At 42.3% G+C, this 17,642-nt stretch overlaps 1 protein-coding gene across 1 annotated transcript in view; it reads right to left on the bottom strand.

The window, feature by feature from the left end:
- Nucleotides 1-17,642, bottom strand: part of MUC2 (mucin 2, oligomeric mucus/gel-forming) — an 88,609-nt gene that overhangs the window by 47,915 nt on the left and 23,052 nt on the right. The window contains 9 exon segments of the mRNA XM_025207897.1: nt 1,919-2,047; nt 2,873-3,029; nt 3,896-4,135; nt 9,112-9,291; nt 11,150-11,260; nt 11,880-12,018; nt 13,114-13,265; nt 16,489-16,601; nt 16,838-16,884. Of these exon segments, the coding sequence (XP_025063682.1) occupies nt 1,919-2,047; nt 2,873-3,029; nt 3,896-4,135; nt 9,112-9,291; nt 11,150-11,260; nt 11,880-12,018; nt 13,114-13,265; nt 16,489-16,601; nt 16,838-16,884 (1,268 nt within the window).

Raw genomic sequence — 17,642 nt, 5'->3', positions numbered from 1 at the left:
CCCCCCCCCAACCCTCTACTTATCAGCACAGAGTCCGGGTCCAGTTCCCTGTGGCGACAAACGGGCACTGCCCAAGTCTCCAAATCTTTCCAAAGGTCTCTGAATCAATTCAGAGAGCTTTGAATTGATTCAGATCTTTTTATTGGTCTCCCAGTTCAATTCAGATTCAGAGATTCAGCTTCCAAATCAGGCCAAATCTCCTCCAAATCAAATCAGCACTCGAAGTTTCACACAGTCCTAATTTTTACTAATGAGTATTTAGTACTACTATACTTTCATATAGCCAGCAGCTATAATGGGTCTGATTCTTAGTTGCACAAAAACCTATTTGCCTTCCTCTGGCAATGTTGAGGGTCCCAAAAATTAGTGTATATGTAATTACTTCCAGTATATGGCCTCTTTTCACTGCTACATTTTTTAAAAGGGCTCTCTTTTAAATAAAAGTCAGCCCATGTGTTCAGGAGGCAAAATAAATATATGAAAAGATAACACAGACAATACCGTATAGTACATTATGATAATTCTTTCTTGATTTCCCAATAATGCAACTCAGCTGTGAAAATGTGTTTTTTTTATCTTTGGATTAATAAAATATCATCAACAGCAGATAGCGTGTAATCACTCTGCAGAAAGTGAGCACAAGGCTATGCTTTACTTAAATCTCACTTCTATTTATTTGGATGAATGAAATGGGACTTAACTGTGGTATATATTTTTACATTTGCCCTTTGCACAGGCATGAAGATGGTATAATATGGCTTAACTTTATGTCATGACAGTAATGTAATTCAGGGTGAAGTTACATGTTACATTTAGACCATACTAACTATGTCATATGTTAAGCAGTGTTAAAGTTAGAATATGCTGTGAGCAATTACACGCTAAGGGTTATCATCATTTCATGCCTACCCAACTCTGACTTGCCACTGGAGGGCTGTCGAGCAAATGCGTGGCTAAAAGCCAGGGCACCTGGTCTCTATCCCTGGGAGCCATGGGGACCTGTGGTGGGAGGCTTGCAGTGGTGCATCCTGGTGGGATACAGGGAGACTGCAAATTGCTTGTTTTATCTCCATGGAGCAGACTGAACTTACTCTAACATGTGCTAAGTAGCACTGCCCAGAGTTAACCCTCACCTGAAGTGGCGTAACTTTGAGACACTAAGAGGCCACTTAGAACAAATTAATGAGCTTTAATATGAGGACACTCACATTTTAAGTGCTCTTTGTATGGTTTAAGTATAACATGTAACTTCACCCTGACTGAAGAAAGGCATGTGGGGCAGCAGCCTCAGGATCTACCTTTTTGGGAGCACAAAAATAGCCACCACCACAGCGAGTGACTTGCAGAGTCACTGCTACCAGCAATGCAGCAGATGGTCCAGCCATATGTGCCACTGCTGCCTATGGCACAGAAATGACCTGATCTGCCTGTGTATCATGTATCTAAACCCTGAATAAGAATTCAGAATGAAACACTGGAAAAATCATAAATGCCAGCCTCCAAATATAATTCAGTGTTTCTTCTTAAGAAGTCACTAATAACCAAAAGGAACGGGCCTTATATTTATTTCCTATTTAGCAATAAAGAAATGCTTTACGATATGTCTGTCACAGTAGAGTCCACCTGACAAATAAAAACATTAATATTTTAAAAAGAAATAATTCAGTAATAAAAGTTCAATTTACTTTACCATGAAAAGTGTTTGCTTCTCCCTGACATGCTCTTAAAATGGTACTCAGTAGTGAGTATGATCAATATAGTCAATTGATGTCACTAAAGAGTAAATCATCCCCATTTATTATTCAAAATTAGGGCCTTAGAAATGTCCAGCCAATCAATTTGATAAGCCCATCATTTGGTACTTTAAACTCCCCCAAAAAACCTTCATTAAAATACAAAACAGTGGAGAGTTGCTTACCTTCCAGTAAAGGCAGTGAGAAGTTGGTACTGGGATTAGTAATAATCTTGCAGGTCTTAATTTCACGGCCACAAGGCTCATAGTGCCATGTACACTCATTATGAGCGTTGTAGTAATCACAAAATATTGCTGATAGAGAAAACAGATATCAATGAAACATAGTTGCCAGGTGAGGATCCTGTTTCCATCCCCAGTGAGAACAGCCAAAGGATCTTACATGGTGTGTTGGCTATAATTCTCTTTGACACTAGGATCTAGACTTTCTTTCAACTCAACTTCAACAAAAACCACGTGAAAGCCTTCAGGGTGAAATAAATTACTGAAATCACAAAACTATTCAGATTCAATAGTGATTTGAATTTGGCCTATCTGTTGAAATATTGCAAAAATGTTGGCCTTCTCTGGATATTTGAAAACTATTTAAAGGCTACTAAATTCAAGTCAGTTTGACTTGCATCTAGAGTCATACACAGCAGGTCAAAATAAAGTCACTAGTTTATAGGGGCAACTGAAGCACAGTTTGCTTTAGTAAGATACATTACTGACTAAACAAGAAATTTTTGTGCTAACTATTCAAGATCACAACTCAGAGTTGCTGTCTCTCTTGCAGTTTCAACATTTTAATTCCCCCCTCTCCTCCACCCAGTCAGAACAAAAACAGACCTTTCTTAAATTTCCCATCAGCATGTGTATGCTTCAGCAGACCCAATTAATTGAGTCTGCTCTGACGTGTGTTAATCAGCACGTGTTGGAGCAGGCATCAGACATGTGCATAGGTGCCCGTTGTTTCCATTCTATATTGAGATCTTGAGCCATGACACCGTGAATGCTTTCAGTGCTACAATATACAACCCTGTGCTAGGACACGTGCAGTGACTGAAACCTCTATGACAGCAATCTAAGTATAGTCACTGTCAGTAACATTACTCTCAGTAATATTTAAAGATGACTCACGGCATATATCAGGAGTTCTCCAGAAGACACATGCCATAGCTTTAGCACACTCTTGAGCATAGGCAGCAACTGCAGAACAGAAGCATTCACAGTCTCCACCGCTGTCACAGGAGCAGGCATCATGAACACAAGCTTCATAGAACGGAGTTGGGTCCACCTGGGAAGAAACAGTGTCCCAGTTAACATCATAATTATGTTTTCAGCTTGGAATCTCAGAAATCTTCTAGGCTAGAAGCTGCTTACTGCATGTGATTTGGTAATAGTTTTGCTCTAGGGTAATTTCTTAGGAAGCCCATGAGTAGAGGGCAAGGAATTACTCTCACAGTGAAGAACATGGACACATTAGTCCAATACATGAAAATATAACAAATCTTCAAATGAACTATTGCAAAAAGTTGTAGACACCTGAACACCTAACCTTGAATTGCAGATTCTATAATCAACATTTTTAAAAATTATAACGCCTTAACTTTTATCTACATTTTCATTAAAACCATGATTGCAGCACATTTTTCTGCCAGCTAGCTACTAACAGGAAATGAAGCTACATTGGCTGCCTGAGTAATTTTACAATGACCAAGAATAGGGGACCAACAACTTCTTTAATGCATGTCAGCTGCTCGGGGGTAACTTCTCATGTGCACTTGCTTACCCTATTATAGATGTCAGTTTAGCAGTCCATGAAAAAAGATGAAAGTTACCATGCTTTAGTTTCTTATTGTGGTGTAATAGTGGAGACATAGAAAGTTACCAGAGAGTTGCCTCACCTCTGGTAAAAACTTTGCCTGTTCATATCCTAAGGCAGGTCTGTACAGCCCATGCCCAAGCCTGTGCTGCCACAGCTTCACTGTGATCGATACTCAAGCTAAGCAAGCTTGGAAATGTCTGTTTCTGATGCCATCACACCTCAAGTGGCAGTATAGTCATAGCCTGGGACTATCCTGATTATATCTTCCTACAGTTTTGCACATCTAGCCTCCTCTGGACCACCTACCCATGCAGCGGTTCACTTGTACTGCTTACCTTGGGGTGACATGTTTTGAAGGTAGGACTCTTGATAAGACTACATTCGAGTTGTGACCACGACTTTCGATGAGGTTTCACATCACAGGGCTGGATCTCTGCTGTCACATCAGGGCACCTGGGGTCATGTTTCCAAGAATTCCCAAACTCCAGAGCTTTGTTTACAAGCAGCTTGCTCCTTGCTGTGAAGTCATTGTTGGACTTGTCATCAAAGTTACCACACAGACCACAGATTTTGCCCTGAAAAGCAGATGAAGTTTGTTTTCAAAACACATTGTCATAGTTCAAGTTTAACCTGGTATGTGAGCACGGATTCCTAGTGAAGTAGGCACATATACACGAGGTGCTTACCTGGGTAGTAGTATAGTTTACTGTGAAGTAAGCATGTGTGTCTATACGTACACATGCTTATTATACACTAAACCTTGCTAATCGCAAGTAAATTTTCTACCTGCAAATGCAAGTAGCAAATTTACTTTTGATTAGTAATGTCACAATAGCGCTCATGTAGACTCCTGACAGAGAGCAAACCTGCTTCTGGTCAGCCGTCCACCAGGGGGTAGGAGATTGTTCCCTGCCCCCGGGAGCTGCCTGCTGCCAGGGCAGGCTCCACCACAGGAGCCTGGGTGGGGACTGTGCCCCCTGCCCCAGCAGCAGGAAACTCTAAGCCCCCCGCTCTGAAATCACAATCAGGGAGCAGAGGGCTGGGAGTCCCTTATCACCCAGCACCAGCTCCATGACCACGAAGGAAGTGCTGGGAGATAAGGGTCTCCCAGCACTGGCCCTGCGACTGTGGAACTGGCACTGAGAGATAAGGGTATCTCATCACCGGCCCCATGGTACAGGGCAGGCACTGGGAGCTCCCTGCTGTTGGGGGCTGAGGAGCCTGTTCCCCACCCAGCTCTGAGCTGGGGAGCTTGTCCCCTGCTCAGCTTTGCAAGCATGGAGCTTGGAGGGGGCAAGCTGGGGAGCTTGTTCCCCTCCAGCTCCACACTGTGCAGCTGAGCAGGAAACAAGCTCCCCAGCCTGTTCCCCCCACCCAGTTTTGCACTGATGGAGCTGAGCAGGGAACTAGCTCCCTAGCACGTCCCCTACCCAGCTCTGTGCTCATGGAGCTGAGTAGGGAACAAGCTTCCCAGCCTCCACCCGGTTTGCAGGGTTGGGGCTGGGAACTCTGCTGGTCAGGAACAGGTCCCAATTCTGTCCCCCGATGTGTGCGTGTATGTGTTTATTTATGTTTACTTTGCAATGATCCAAACAGTGGCTACAATTTTCAGTCCTGTACAGTGGCAAACAAGAAGCTTTTTGATTACTGCTCTCATAAATGTAAATCAGATACCTAAATCTTGTCCCTAGAACGCTGAGATGTTATTTGTATAGGTTTATTTCTAACAAGTGTTGGTCTTGATGACCAGACATATTATCTTGAAGGTATATTTCAACATTGCAAAGTATTTCTTGTAAGACATTGACTAAAACTTGATACTGGGGGTCTCAAGGGATTTTTGTTAGTTGACACCCATCTAATCAGAATGCAATAAAAAACATAGGGTACAGACACATGTACATTTGGATCCATTTCAGAAGGGGAATGCTTCAAAACAAGCTGGGAATGATGCAAACGGGCAGATCTGGGGGAGGGGGGTGCAGTTGCATTCCCTTTTGGTTCCTGATCCATCCAAAGTTTAAAACCAACTGCTTGGCAGTGGCAGCAGCATTTCTAGTGAGGCAGCACTGAGAGCATCAACTGAATTAATGATTCATTAAAATCCACCTGATTCCTTCTAAACTCTTCACTCTACTGGTACTAGTAAAGACCCTTTCTCCTATTTAACAGTCTTGATGTTCCACTATTCAAGTCAGCCTTTTTTCTGCAATCTCTTAGCTGTTTCTAGTAATGAAGCTCCTACTCCACAGCCCTGCAGACTGTTTTAAACTCATTGCAATGAAGTTATATTTATTATTGCTTCAATGTTAAACTGAACAATATAGCCCTAGCACCCTCCCATATTAATAAAGCTTCTAGTTTCTTTTTTTCTTGGAGAAAGATATGGACTGTGTTATATGGGATGATGCACCACACTATCTGCATACCCCTTTTCAAAATCATAGAGCTGCTCATGGATTCAGATGCAAAAACTGCTTCAACTTCAACAGTTGATGTGTTCAGTGTTAAAGTTGGAGTCATTTTGATCTGTTTGTATCATTCCCAACTGGTCCACATATAACAATAGGAGACAGAATCAAAAGACTTGCTAAAGTTAAGTTATATCACATCTACTACTTTCCCACTATCCACAGAGCCTGTCACCTTATCATAGAAGGCAATCAGGTTGCTCAGGCATGACTTGGTCTGGATGAATCCATGCTGACTGTTCTTGATAAACTTTTTCTCCTCCAGATGTTAGAAATATACTCCCTGATGACCTGCTCCATAATCTGTCTTAGTATTAAGGTCAAACTGACTGGTCCTGGATCCTTTTTCTTCTTTTTTAAAGATGGGCACTATATTTGCCATTTTACCTTCATCTGGGACTTCATATGTCTTCCACAAATTCTCAAAGATGATTGCCAATGACTCTTAAAATATCTCAGTAGGGGCATAACAGGGCTACTCCACGCCCTGGACAGTGACAACATGCAGACCAGCACTGACCGCTGTACAGCCAATGGTGGTGGCACTGCCAGCTGCGCTGGTGGCTATGTTTGCATGTCCTGCCTCCAAAGGCAATGCCTGAGTCTCCTTCCCCAGTTGCACACCCCTCAGTTTTGCTACTGTACTTCAGGCAATTCCTTCAGCATCTTAGCGTGCATGCCATCTAGCTCTGCTGACTTCAAAACATCCAGCTTCACTAAAGATGGAAACAGACATCACCTTTTGTCACCTTCGTGCCATCATAAAAATGTTTATGGTGGCAAACAAGCTAAGCAAATAGATGTCTACATCCCTTTGCATGCTACATATGTGGCCATTATGAAGTTGGTATCAATTTGTGCTCCTCTTTAGCTGTAGATGTCTGTTTACTTTATTGCATGATAATTTTTTGAAGCCTGAAGCTACCTGTGCTCCCCAACCGTCCCAACCAGGTGCACCAGGGGCTTGTGGGGCTTTGATACTGTGCACCCTGGGGATTCCTGCACAGAAGCAGATCCCTCAAGTCCTGGAAGTACCTGCCTAGCTTTCCCAGTTTACCAAAATGGAACCCAGAAATCCCAGGGGTATATCTTGGTAAGCAACAAAACCCCAACTCTCCCCATTTACCAAGATGCATCCCAGAGATCCAAGGGGCATGTCTTGGTAAGTGGGGAAAGCCAGACAGGCACTTCCAGGGCGAGAGAGATTTGATCCTGTGTGGGAATTCCCAGGGTGCACAGGATCATCATGCCCCACAAGAATGTCACCCATTGTCTCATAGCAACAGCAGATGGGACAATGGGTGATGTGTGTTTCACCCACTGAAGCAGATCAGCTGTACTGGGACACATCCCAGTACAGGTAATCTACTTCATTTAATGATGTCTGTTTCTACCCTAAGTAAGCCTGAACCTGTTCTTTCACTACTTCATGCTTAGTAACTCATCCCCTGTTTTGCTGCCAACTGTACTTGTCATCTGGTAGCCAATCTTATTTGTGAAGACTTAAGTAAAAAAACAGGCATTAAAAACTTCACCCTTGTCTGCATTATCCATTACTGGATTGCCCTGTGTATTCAGTAAGGGACCTATATTTTCTTTAGTCTTCATCTCACTTCTGATATACTTGTAGATACTTTTTATTTCCTTTGATATCTCTTGCTAATTGCATCTCAAATTGTGTCTTGGGATTCCTGATTTTTCCCCCCTGCATGCTCATGCAATGCTGCTATTCACTTCTCTGGTAATAAGAAGTTTCCTTTTTTTCTATGACTCTTTTTTTGAGTTTCAGCTCATTATGAAGTTCACTTTTTAGGCAGGCCCGCCTCCCTATTCTTTCTTTGTATTGGGATAGTTTGCTTCTGCACTCTTAACAAGGCTTTCTTAAAGTACAGCCAGCTCTCCCGGACTACGTTTCCCCCTCAGACTTGCCTCCCAGTGAATCCTGCCTAACAGTTCTCCAAGTCTTCTTTCCTGAAGTTTCAGTGTCTATTTTACTTCTCCTCTTTCTTTCTTCCTTGGGGTCTTGAACTCTATATGTAGTCCAACCCCCTGCATGAAAGCAGGATCAGATGTTTTTCTACCCCACTTTCTAAAATCCCAAATGTGGGAAATCCTACAGTGTCCCTTAGTAGCATGTGGTAGTGTTTCACTGCTCTAACAGTTAGGAAAATTGTCTATATCCATCATACAACTTTTTTGCTGAAAATGATTTCTTTTTGTCCTTTTTTAAGTGTCCTGGGTAATACTAAACACAACCTTCTTTATAGCATTTTCTTACTGATTAGAAAACTGTTGCACCTAAGGCCATGGGAAGACAAAATGACAGGCATGTGTGCAAGACACTTTAAAGCAGGCTAAATGCTTTTGCACCACTTTAATGGTGCCAGTGTTTGCACACATCAGCGGCGTATTGTGAATTAATTCCAGCCACTGTAGGAAACTTGGCAGCATAATGCGCCTTAAATTACTTCGAGTACAACAAACTAAAACTCCTCCGAGTGCCCCTACAGCTGTGGAGCGAAGCACCAGGCTCTGAGCAGCTCAGGAGCTCTGCAGGAAGCCCTGCAGCAGCCCAGGAAGGCAGGCTCCACCCAAAAAAAGCAGCAAGCCTGATCTCCCCCCTGCCCCGCAATGGAGCCTGCCTGCATAAATGAGCTGCACGGGGGCCCAGTGCTTCCCTCTGCAGCTGCGGTGCTCCCCTGGGACCGCCCGAGCTGCATGCTGTGGGCAGATGCCACCTCGGGGGGGCCACCACTGCCGCGGACGGAAGCACCAGCCCCCGCCCCGTCCTGCCCAGGGACCACTCTGCCCACCAGCAGCCTGCCCTCCCCTCCCAGCTGCCGGGTATGTCAGTGTGTGCATGATACGGGGGTTTAAAGGGCCCTAAATTGAAGTGGTGTTTTTAAAAACCCACCACTTCAATTTAGGGCCTCCATTTCATCTACACACGTCCTAAGGCCCTCTGTGGATCTGAACCTTAAACTTCATGGATCCAGAAAGTAACTGCTCATTTTTGTTATAATAGTGTGCCTTAATCATTATAATAAAATATTTTAGAAAGTAGGCACAGGGTCACTTACCTTATAATAAGGGGTCAGCTTGATGAAAACAGTCGTCTTCTTATCCCAGATAACCATCAAACCATTGCTGACCTCAATAACAAGATACAGACCCACTTTCCGAGTCCAATAATTCACATGCTCACCATGATCTTTTCTAATCTCCAAAAGTTCTTTGTCCTGCAACTTTAGTTCAGTCCTCTGAAAAATAAAAAGGGCAAGGTTGTAATAGCACTGGTTATTATAGATTCATAGATGTTTGGGTCAGAAGGGACCTCAGTAGATCATCAAGTCCAACCCCTTGCCATGAGCAGGAAGAGCAGTGGGGTCAGATGACTCCACCAGGCACATGTCCAGCCTCCTCTTAAACACCCCCCAAGGTAGGGGAGAGCACCACCTTCCTTGGAAGTCCATTCCAGATTCTGGGAATCCTTACCATAAAGAAGTTCTTCCTGATGTCTAACCTAAATCTGCTCTCTGTCAGTTTGTGGCCATTGTTCCTAGTTACTCCAGGGGGTGCCCTGGTAAACGGAGCATCTCCTATTCCTTGCTGTACCTTCCCTCCTCTCCCAATTAATTTGTAGGCAGCCACAATATCACCTCTCAGCCTTCTCTTGCAGAGGCTGAAGAGATCCAGGTCCCTCAATCTCTCCTCATAGGGCTTTGCCTGCAAGCCCGTAACCATATGAGTGGCCCTCCTTTGAATCTCGAGGTTGTCCACATCCCTCTTGAAGTGCAGTGCCCAAAACTGGACACAGTACTCCAACTGTGGCCTGACCAATGCCACATAGAGGGGAACTATCACCTCCCTGGACCTGTTCGTCATGTACCTGCTAATGCATGATAAAGTGTGGTTAGCCTTGTTGATCACTTCATCACTTGACAACTCATGTTCATCTTAGTCTCAACAACTCCCTTTCCGCTGCTGCTGTACTGTTGAGAAGGTCCTCCCCCAGCCTGTAGGTGTGTTGGTGATTCCTTCTCCCTGGGTGCAGCACTTTGTACTTGTCTTTGTTGAACTGCATCCTATTCTGTTCTGCCCACTTTTCCAATGTGTCCAGATTTGCCTGGATTTGTTCCCTATCCTATAGTATGTTAACTTTATCCCATAATTTGGTATCATCTGCAAATTTGGACAGAGTGCTCTCCACACCCTCATTCAAGCCACTGATGAAGACCCTGAACAGCACGGGTCCAAGGACTGAGCCTGGGACTCCACTGCCCACATCTTTCCAGGTCGATATCGACCCAACCTGTAATCTCTTATAACAAGACAAGACATTAGAGAAGGAAAGGTGATGGACTTTGAAACAATGAAAAACCTCTAAGCTGACTCTTCAGAAATCAGCATAGCTCCATGGACCTTAATGGAGCTGCAACAAGTCCCAGTAACTGATTCTAAGGCATTTCACTGGGGGCTTCAGATTTCACTTGCCTTAAGGAACTAGATATTCATTTACTTGTTAGATTTATATGCTACCCTTCCCAAAAAGGCTCAGGGAAGTTTTCAATAAAAGAGAAAAAAAAGAATTATAGAAACAAAATAAATATTAATATAAGAAAACCTCCACTTAGAAAAGAAAAAAGAAAAACAAACTCAGAAGCAAACCACTCCACTTCACCCACTCCTGCTTCCCTCTGTCAGACCAATCTGAGTATCTGGCCCTGCTCAACCCAGCCTTGGTTCCCAGCCCATATTCAATAAAAATAACTATTTCCCTGAAACTGTATTCCTTAACATCCTACAACAACAATTTCCCCACAAACTATGTTCCCTAACATTCTACTTTCCTGCCTCACTTAGGGGAATCTCCCACACCCTTATTATTCTTTCCAAACTAAACTTCCTCCCTCAAAAGGGGGGCCCAGGCTGTCTCTAAAACCCATTCATTGTCCCCTTCCGTGCAAGAAAAACATGTTGAATTAAAGGAAAAAAAATAGATCCCTTCATCCCCACTTGGTCCCCTCTGAAGGGTAATGTCAAGGGATTCCTCCACATATGCATGGCAGTTTTGATTAGCTGCCTACTAGGTATGAATTCATCCTTGTCAATACTCACCCCTAAAAATATTTTAATAGCCTTTGAGCAGGTAACTCCTGTGGTTCCACAAGGGACATTTTCTGTAAGGATACTAAATGAAGCACTGGAATTTTTTTCACCACAATAATCCTATTAAAAGTAGAAGCACAGAATATAAATAAATAAAAGAAATCATATTCTTTATTTTTTTCTTATTTTAACCTAAAAATATTTTAAACTTATTCATTTAATGTGAATTACTTAATTAGTCTATTACTGCTACTTAGACAGATGTAGCTAGATGGCTAATTTCTGTATCTGCATTATCAATATATGCATATCTATCCATTTTTCTATATTAAATTTGTTTGCCAAATACTAGAAATAAGTAGGACTATTCAATGAAAAAATGTCATACGTGCCAAAATAAATAAATTCATTTTTGGAATTCAGAATCAGCCACTTGTTTTGGAACAATATTGATTAGCCAACAGTTCTCATTCCCCAGTTAGCCAATTTTCATAAAATCTGCAGTTCCCTCATCAGCTGAGATTTTCACTCAGCAAGCTGAAAACACCATTTGCTTAATCACGCATCCCAGATCTTCTGCAAATATGGGATTTAGCTCAGTAGAAACCTATAAATTGTGACCTCAGAGAAAGAGGATGTGAGAGAGGTAAGCTTAGAACCAAATTGATCAATCCTTTAAAAGTAGTTAATGGCTCTGTAGCAACTTTTCACTTTTGTTTACTGCTCCCACTGAACCTACCTGAACAGCCACATATTCACAGTCTCCATCAAAATCATACTGTTTTCCATCAAAGGTAATATAATGGCCATTTCCATATATACTGCAAGTCCCAAAGCAATCACCAACAGTGCAGCTCCACTTTCCTTTCTGGCAAGTACTAGGGGTAGAGTAAAAGAGTTTCATCTTTATATATATTGTTTGAAAAGGTGGGGACAAAGCATGGCAGTAGCATAACTAGGGCAGAGAAAGGGAAACACATGTCCCAGACATTGACTATGAGGGGGCACCAGGATCCCCACCACCAACAACACCAGCAGTCTTTGCAGTGGCAGGGAGGCTGCCCCTCCACCAAGGAGGCTGCCTCTAACTAGCCATAGGAGCTGAGCAATGCAGCACCACACTAAGCTATGTAACTATGGGAGGATGGGGGTGAGTGGGGTGAGCAAACTGGTGCCCCCCCACCAGGTACTCAATGAGTGTGGTACACCACTGAACCATGCAATTCCCTGACCCATATGGAGTCTATAACATGTATTATAAGCACCTCTCTGTTGCAGGGCACTACAAATCACTCCCTCCTCACCAGTTATGATGTGGGCCTAGTGCACTAAAAATTAAGTCCATGATTAAGTTTATAGTATAGCTATTAGCTTTACTTAGTTTGCTGTTGGTTCTGCTATCCGTCTTACCCCCAGAATGGCACTTTTATTCAATAAATGATTCCTACTACAAAGAGATGCCGCAGTGGGGTAGCCGAGTGGGGTGGCAGAGCATCTTTTTATCACTCCAGAAGCAAGGATTTGAGCTTTCTTTTGGACTTACGCCAAAGGCTGCTCCTACTACAAATGGGTACCTAGTCATTTGCACTGAGAAGTGTCAAATGTGGCCAGATGTGATGTTAGCCATTGGGTATAAAACATGATGAGTCCTGATTACATTAGCTCATTAAGCTGTCAGGTTCAAGATGTGCAAAGTTATAGTGATTCTGAGTAAAGTTATAGTGGTTCCTCTTAAAATGTCCTACTTTTGTCTAAGATGAACAGAGACTATTACCTCAATATTTATGGTATTAGCTAAGTTTTCACAAAAGGAATCTTTCAGTTAACCTTCACACTCACAGGGCAACCAGAATAGACCTGAGAATTAAAGCTTGTGTATCTCATAAGAGCAGTTCTTATATCCTAACATTATCCTTTGTTCACCACAAGAAAAATAATATGTTAGGAGAGACTGAAAGATCACAACATCTTACCAGGTGTTGCAATCCACTGTTATGTTTGTTCCAGAAGAATAAAAATTCTCATTATGAATACATGGACAATCCTTCTCCTGAACACAGTGCCCTCTGCCATCATCAATCAATCCAGCAGGACATACACAACCTGAGATGCACTCCGTCTGGAACTAAGGAAAAGAAATACAAATTTTAATTTATATTACTTTTATGAATTCTCTACTTCACCTTTTCTTCTGCAAACACTCATCCCAGAAACTGCATTTAATTTCTAATCCAGTCATTTACATAGGGACATAAAACTGTCATGTTCTCCAAGGCCACTGAATTCAGCTCTCTGAATATAGGCAAGTATTTGTCCAAAGAGTCTGAAAGATCATCCACTTCAACTCCTTTCATGCACCAGAGGCACAAAGCACCCTATGAACAACTAAAAATCCTAGAATGTACCATAGGTAAAGAGCAGGGGAGATAAGGGCACAACTAGTACCCTCTTTTCCCCCACTGCCTTCAGCCTGTCAGTCCTCATCTTACAAAAGAAGTTCTTAGGATTAGTCTTCATAACATTTCTGCTGTTCCAGTCCACAAGGTTATCGAATTTTTCCTATATGATTATAAGAAGCATTGGTACTACTCAGCACCTTCCCGTGTTGGTACTACTCAGTAAGGCTGTGCGAAGCTTTGATCCCTGACGAGATTCAGTGGAGATTCGGCCCGATTCGGTGGCCAAATCTCTGAATCTGAATCGGATCAAGAGACCCTTTAATCTCTCCAAATCAAACCAGAACCCTCTGAGTTGATTAGGAGAGATTCAAAAAGATTTGATGATTTGGACACAGACGCAGCTTTAAATGTTTTTTCTACATACCTCTAGGTAGCAGATGGCTCGTGAATGCTGTGATGCTGGGGTGCATGGAGTGTCCCACAGAAGTGGGGAGGGGCTCCCCATTGCACTCGGCAGCAGACCCAGAAGTGGACCAGAAGCACTTCCAGTCTGCTTCCAGGTCCACTGGGGAGTGCGCAAGGCCCCCCCCCCACTACCCCCATGGCTCAGTGACTGGTGCCTCCTGGGTCTGGGGGGGCACCCAGGGTCCCCCCATAGCCAATCACTGAGGGGGGGGGGGTGCCCAATGCTTGAGGGGGGTGGGGCTGCACTCTCAGCGGCAGACCTGGAAGTGGACCAGAAGTACTTCCAGTCTACTTCCAGGTTCGCCACTGAGCATGGGGGGGCCTACACTCCTGTGGTATGATCCATGCACCCCAGCATTGCAGCATTCATGAGCTATGTTGAAAAAACATTTAAAACTGTGTCTATGGCCAAATCGCTGATTCTCTGAATCAGCACTGAATCTTCAGATTCTGCTGAATCAAACTGGGACAGTGATACGAATCAACGAATTGAATCACTGTCCCCGATTTGGGCCAAATCCAAATCAAATATAGCCCGTTTCGCACACCCATACTACCCAGCAGCTTTGTCATCTTCAAATTCCATCAGCACACATCTAGTTCCTATACTAAGGTTGTTAATTAAAATGTTAAACAGGTAGATCCTAAGACCATATCTTGAAAAGCACTGCAATTAGACTCTCTCCAAACTGACCACTCTTCTTTTAATATAACTTAGTATAATCTCCCTTTTTGCCAACTTTTTATCCCCTTTATGTTTATAGTATTAATCCCCATCTTTTTCAGTTCAACTAATAATTTCCTTTCCAGAGATTCTCCTTAATCTAAATAGAATAGATCCACTGAATTGCCCTGTTATTCTATGATAGAATATGAAATTGATCTGATGTGATCTTTTTTGCAAAAAACTCCATGTTATCTTTTGTCTATTTTTCTGTTTTCCTCCATATCCTCGATTATTCAGATTCATAAAAGTTGGGGCTGGAAGGGATGAGATCATCAGGTCCAGCCCCCCTGCTCTTAGGCACAAAAGACTGCTGGGGTCAGATGACCCCAGAGAGGTGTGCATCCAGTCATCTTTTGAAGATCTCCAGACCAACTCTGGGAGGAGTCTACTCCAGATTCTGGACACTCAAACTGTAAAGAAGTGTTTCCTTATATGCAATCTGAAGTGATCTTCTAGCAGTTTTATGTCCATTATTCCTTGTCTTCTCCTGGGGTGCCTTGGTGAACAGATGCTCTTCCAGCCCCTGATGTACATCGCTTATATACTTATAGGCTGCCACCAAGTCCCCCCTAACTCTTCTCCTCTCCAGGCTGAACAGTCACATGTCCTTCACCTTCTCCTCATATAGCCTGCTCTCCAGACTTCTAATCATTCGTGTGACCCTCCTTTGGACTCTTTTAAGCTTCTCCACACCCTTTTTGAAGTGTGGCACTCAAAACTGGATGCAGTACTCCAGTTGCAACCTCACCAATGCTGAGTAGAGCAGGAGGATGACATCTTTAGTCTTGCTCAAGATGCATCGGTTGATGCACGCCAGTGTATTGTTCTCTCTGCTGGCTATAGCATTGCACTGGTAGCTCATGTTTATTCAGTGGTCTATCATGACCCCTAAGTCTCTTTCAGTTGCAGTGCTAGCTAGTGTAGCACTGCCAAGCCTGTAAGTATATTGCGGATTATTTCTCCCCAGATGCAGCACTTTACATTTCTTAGTGTTAAACATCATCAGGTTTTGACCTGCCCACCTTACAAGCCTGTCCAGGTCAGCCTGTATCCTCAGCCTTTCTTCCCGCGTGACCACACTCCCCCATAACTTGGTGCCATCCACAAACTTGGCCAGTACGCTTTTCACACCCATATCCAAATCATTGATGAATATGTTGAAAAGCACTGGTCTGAGTACTGAACCCTGGGAGACTTTCCCTCCATTACTCTTGTAGGACTTTGCATAATATCACAGTTGAACAAAGACCTGAAATTGTCTGCATTCTATTTCTTTTCTTTTTTGAAAATAGGTATTATATTTACTAATCTCCAATCAGAATACCCCACATTTCACTCTTAGTTATTCTATAATGTTCATCTTGCTAACAGCTTGTTGCCAGAGAATTTCCATGATATTTTACAAAGAAGAAAAGTTCAGATTATCTATTTTTGTTTGTTTTAAACAGAAAAGCACCATGCTGGATGATAACAGAAATATTCAGGCATCTTATGACTTTCCTAATGAAGAAAAGAAAGAAAAAAGTCAATGACTAGAAAATGAATGCATAAAATGAGACAGAAAAATAGAATAGAAAAATGTTAAGAGAAAGAAAATGATGGAAAAAAGAAAAGGAGTTTAAAAGGAAAGCAAAGGAAAGGAAAGGATAAAAAGACATATCAATCCAAATTTTTATCCCAAGAGCTTCATGCTACTCTGTTTCATTTAGGGATGATAAGAATAAAAGGGTCATGTCATAGGTAAAATGAAGACATACATGGTCACTATTCTGAGTTTGGCAGTTACGTTGTAGTGGGGTTTGCGAACTCCAAGACGAGATGTCGCAGTCAAAGTGAATCTTGCCAGGAGGACACCCTGTAAAAAATGATACTTTGTTAGATTGGGTGAACAGGACAAGAAATGTAAAGGAGGACTAAAGGGGCAGAGTGGTAGCTGAGATTGAGACAAATCGCAGATCATGTATACTTATTATAGAAACTAATTATCATTGAAAACCATTTCTACCAAAAATAAACTGAAAAGGAGTGACGGTTTGAAATGAGCAGAAAACTCAAAGTAGAAACTAATTATTTTTTATTTTTCTCAAGGATTTCACTCACTTTGACTTCTGATCTTCACTTGAGTGCAACGGAGCCTGGCATTGTGGCAAACACTAAAAAAGGAGAGATAAAATAGAAATTCATAGTATGCAAATCATAGCAGGTAGTTTCATTGTAAGTCTAATAGATGTATATATAAGGTCATTGGTAAAATTTTGAAAGCACTTTGCAAAGCCAAAGAAATTAACACACTAGATTGCTACATGCACCAAACAATTATTCTTTTGGACTTTCAAAACCTTCCTATTCCCATGCCATCTTCTTAGATGACAGGGTAATAAATGTATCTAAGTGATTTATTGGGGGAGTGATACTTAGTGAAATTTACAGTGTAAATTAAATTCCCACATGATTTTTAGTGAGATTTCCTAATGAGTGATGCTGAGGACTACATTTTGAGTACTTGGGGAAGGAAGAGTTTTGCAAGAACTCTAGTGAAAAAGAATATTGCAGGTAGGAGCCCACAATTTACTTTTAGGACCCCATGTCACATTAAATCAGTATAACATAGTAATTGTTACACTGCAAAATGATGCTTCAATAAATTATTTTTAGCAGGAAATCTGCTAATTGCTCACACAGCTTCCTTTCCCCATTCCACAGTGGGTGCATCTATGTGTTCATTAATGCACCTTAGATATTGTGCATTTAGTTTAGTACTTCCTTATAAAGTACTATCTAAATGTGCAGTATCTAGAGTTACTGCACAGTAGTGCCAGCAAACCGTTATTTATTGATGCTAACTGTGCATTAGCCTAATAACATTGTGCAATAGCCTGTTAGCACAGTTTTTGCCATGACAAGCTACTGC

Source organism: Alligator sinensis, unplaced genomic scaffold (genome assembly GCF_000455745.1).
Source record: "Alligator sinensis unplaced genomic scaffold, ASM45574v1 scaffold5_1, whole genome shotgun sequence".
NCBI classification, from domain to species: domain Eukaryota; kingdom Metazoa; phylum Chordata; order Crocodylia; family Alligatoridae; genus Alligator; species Alligator sinensis.
This window is presented reverse-complemented; position numbering and strand designations above follow the sequence as displayed.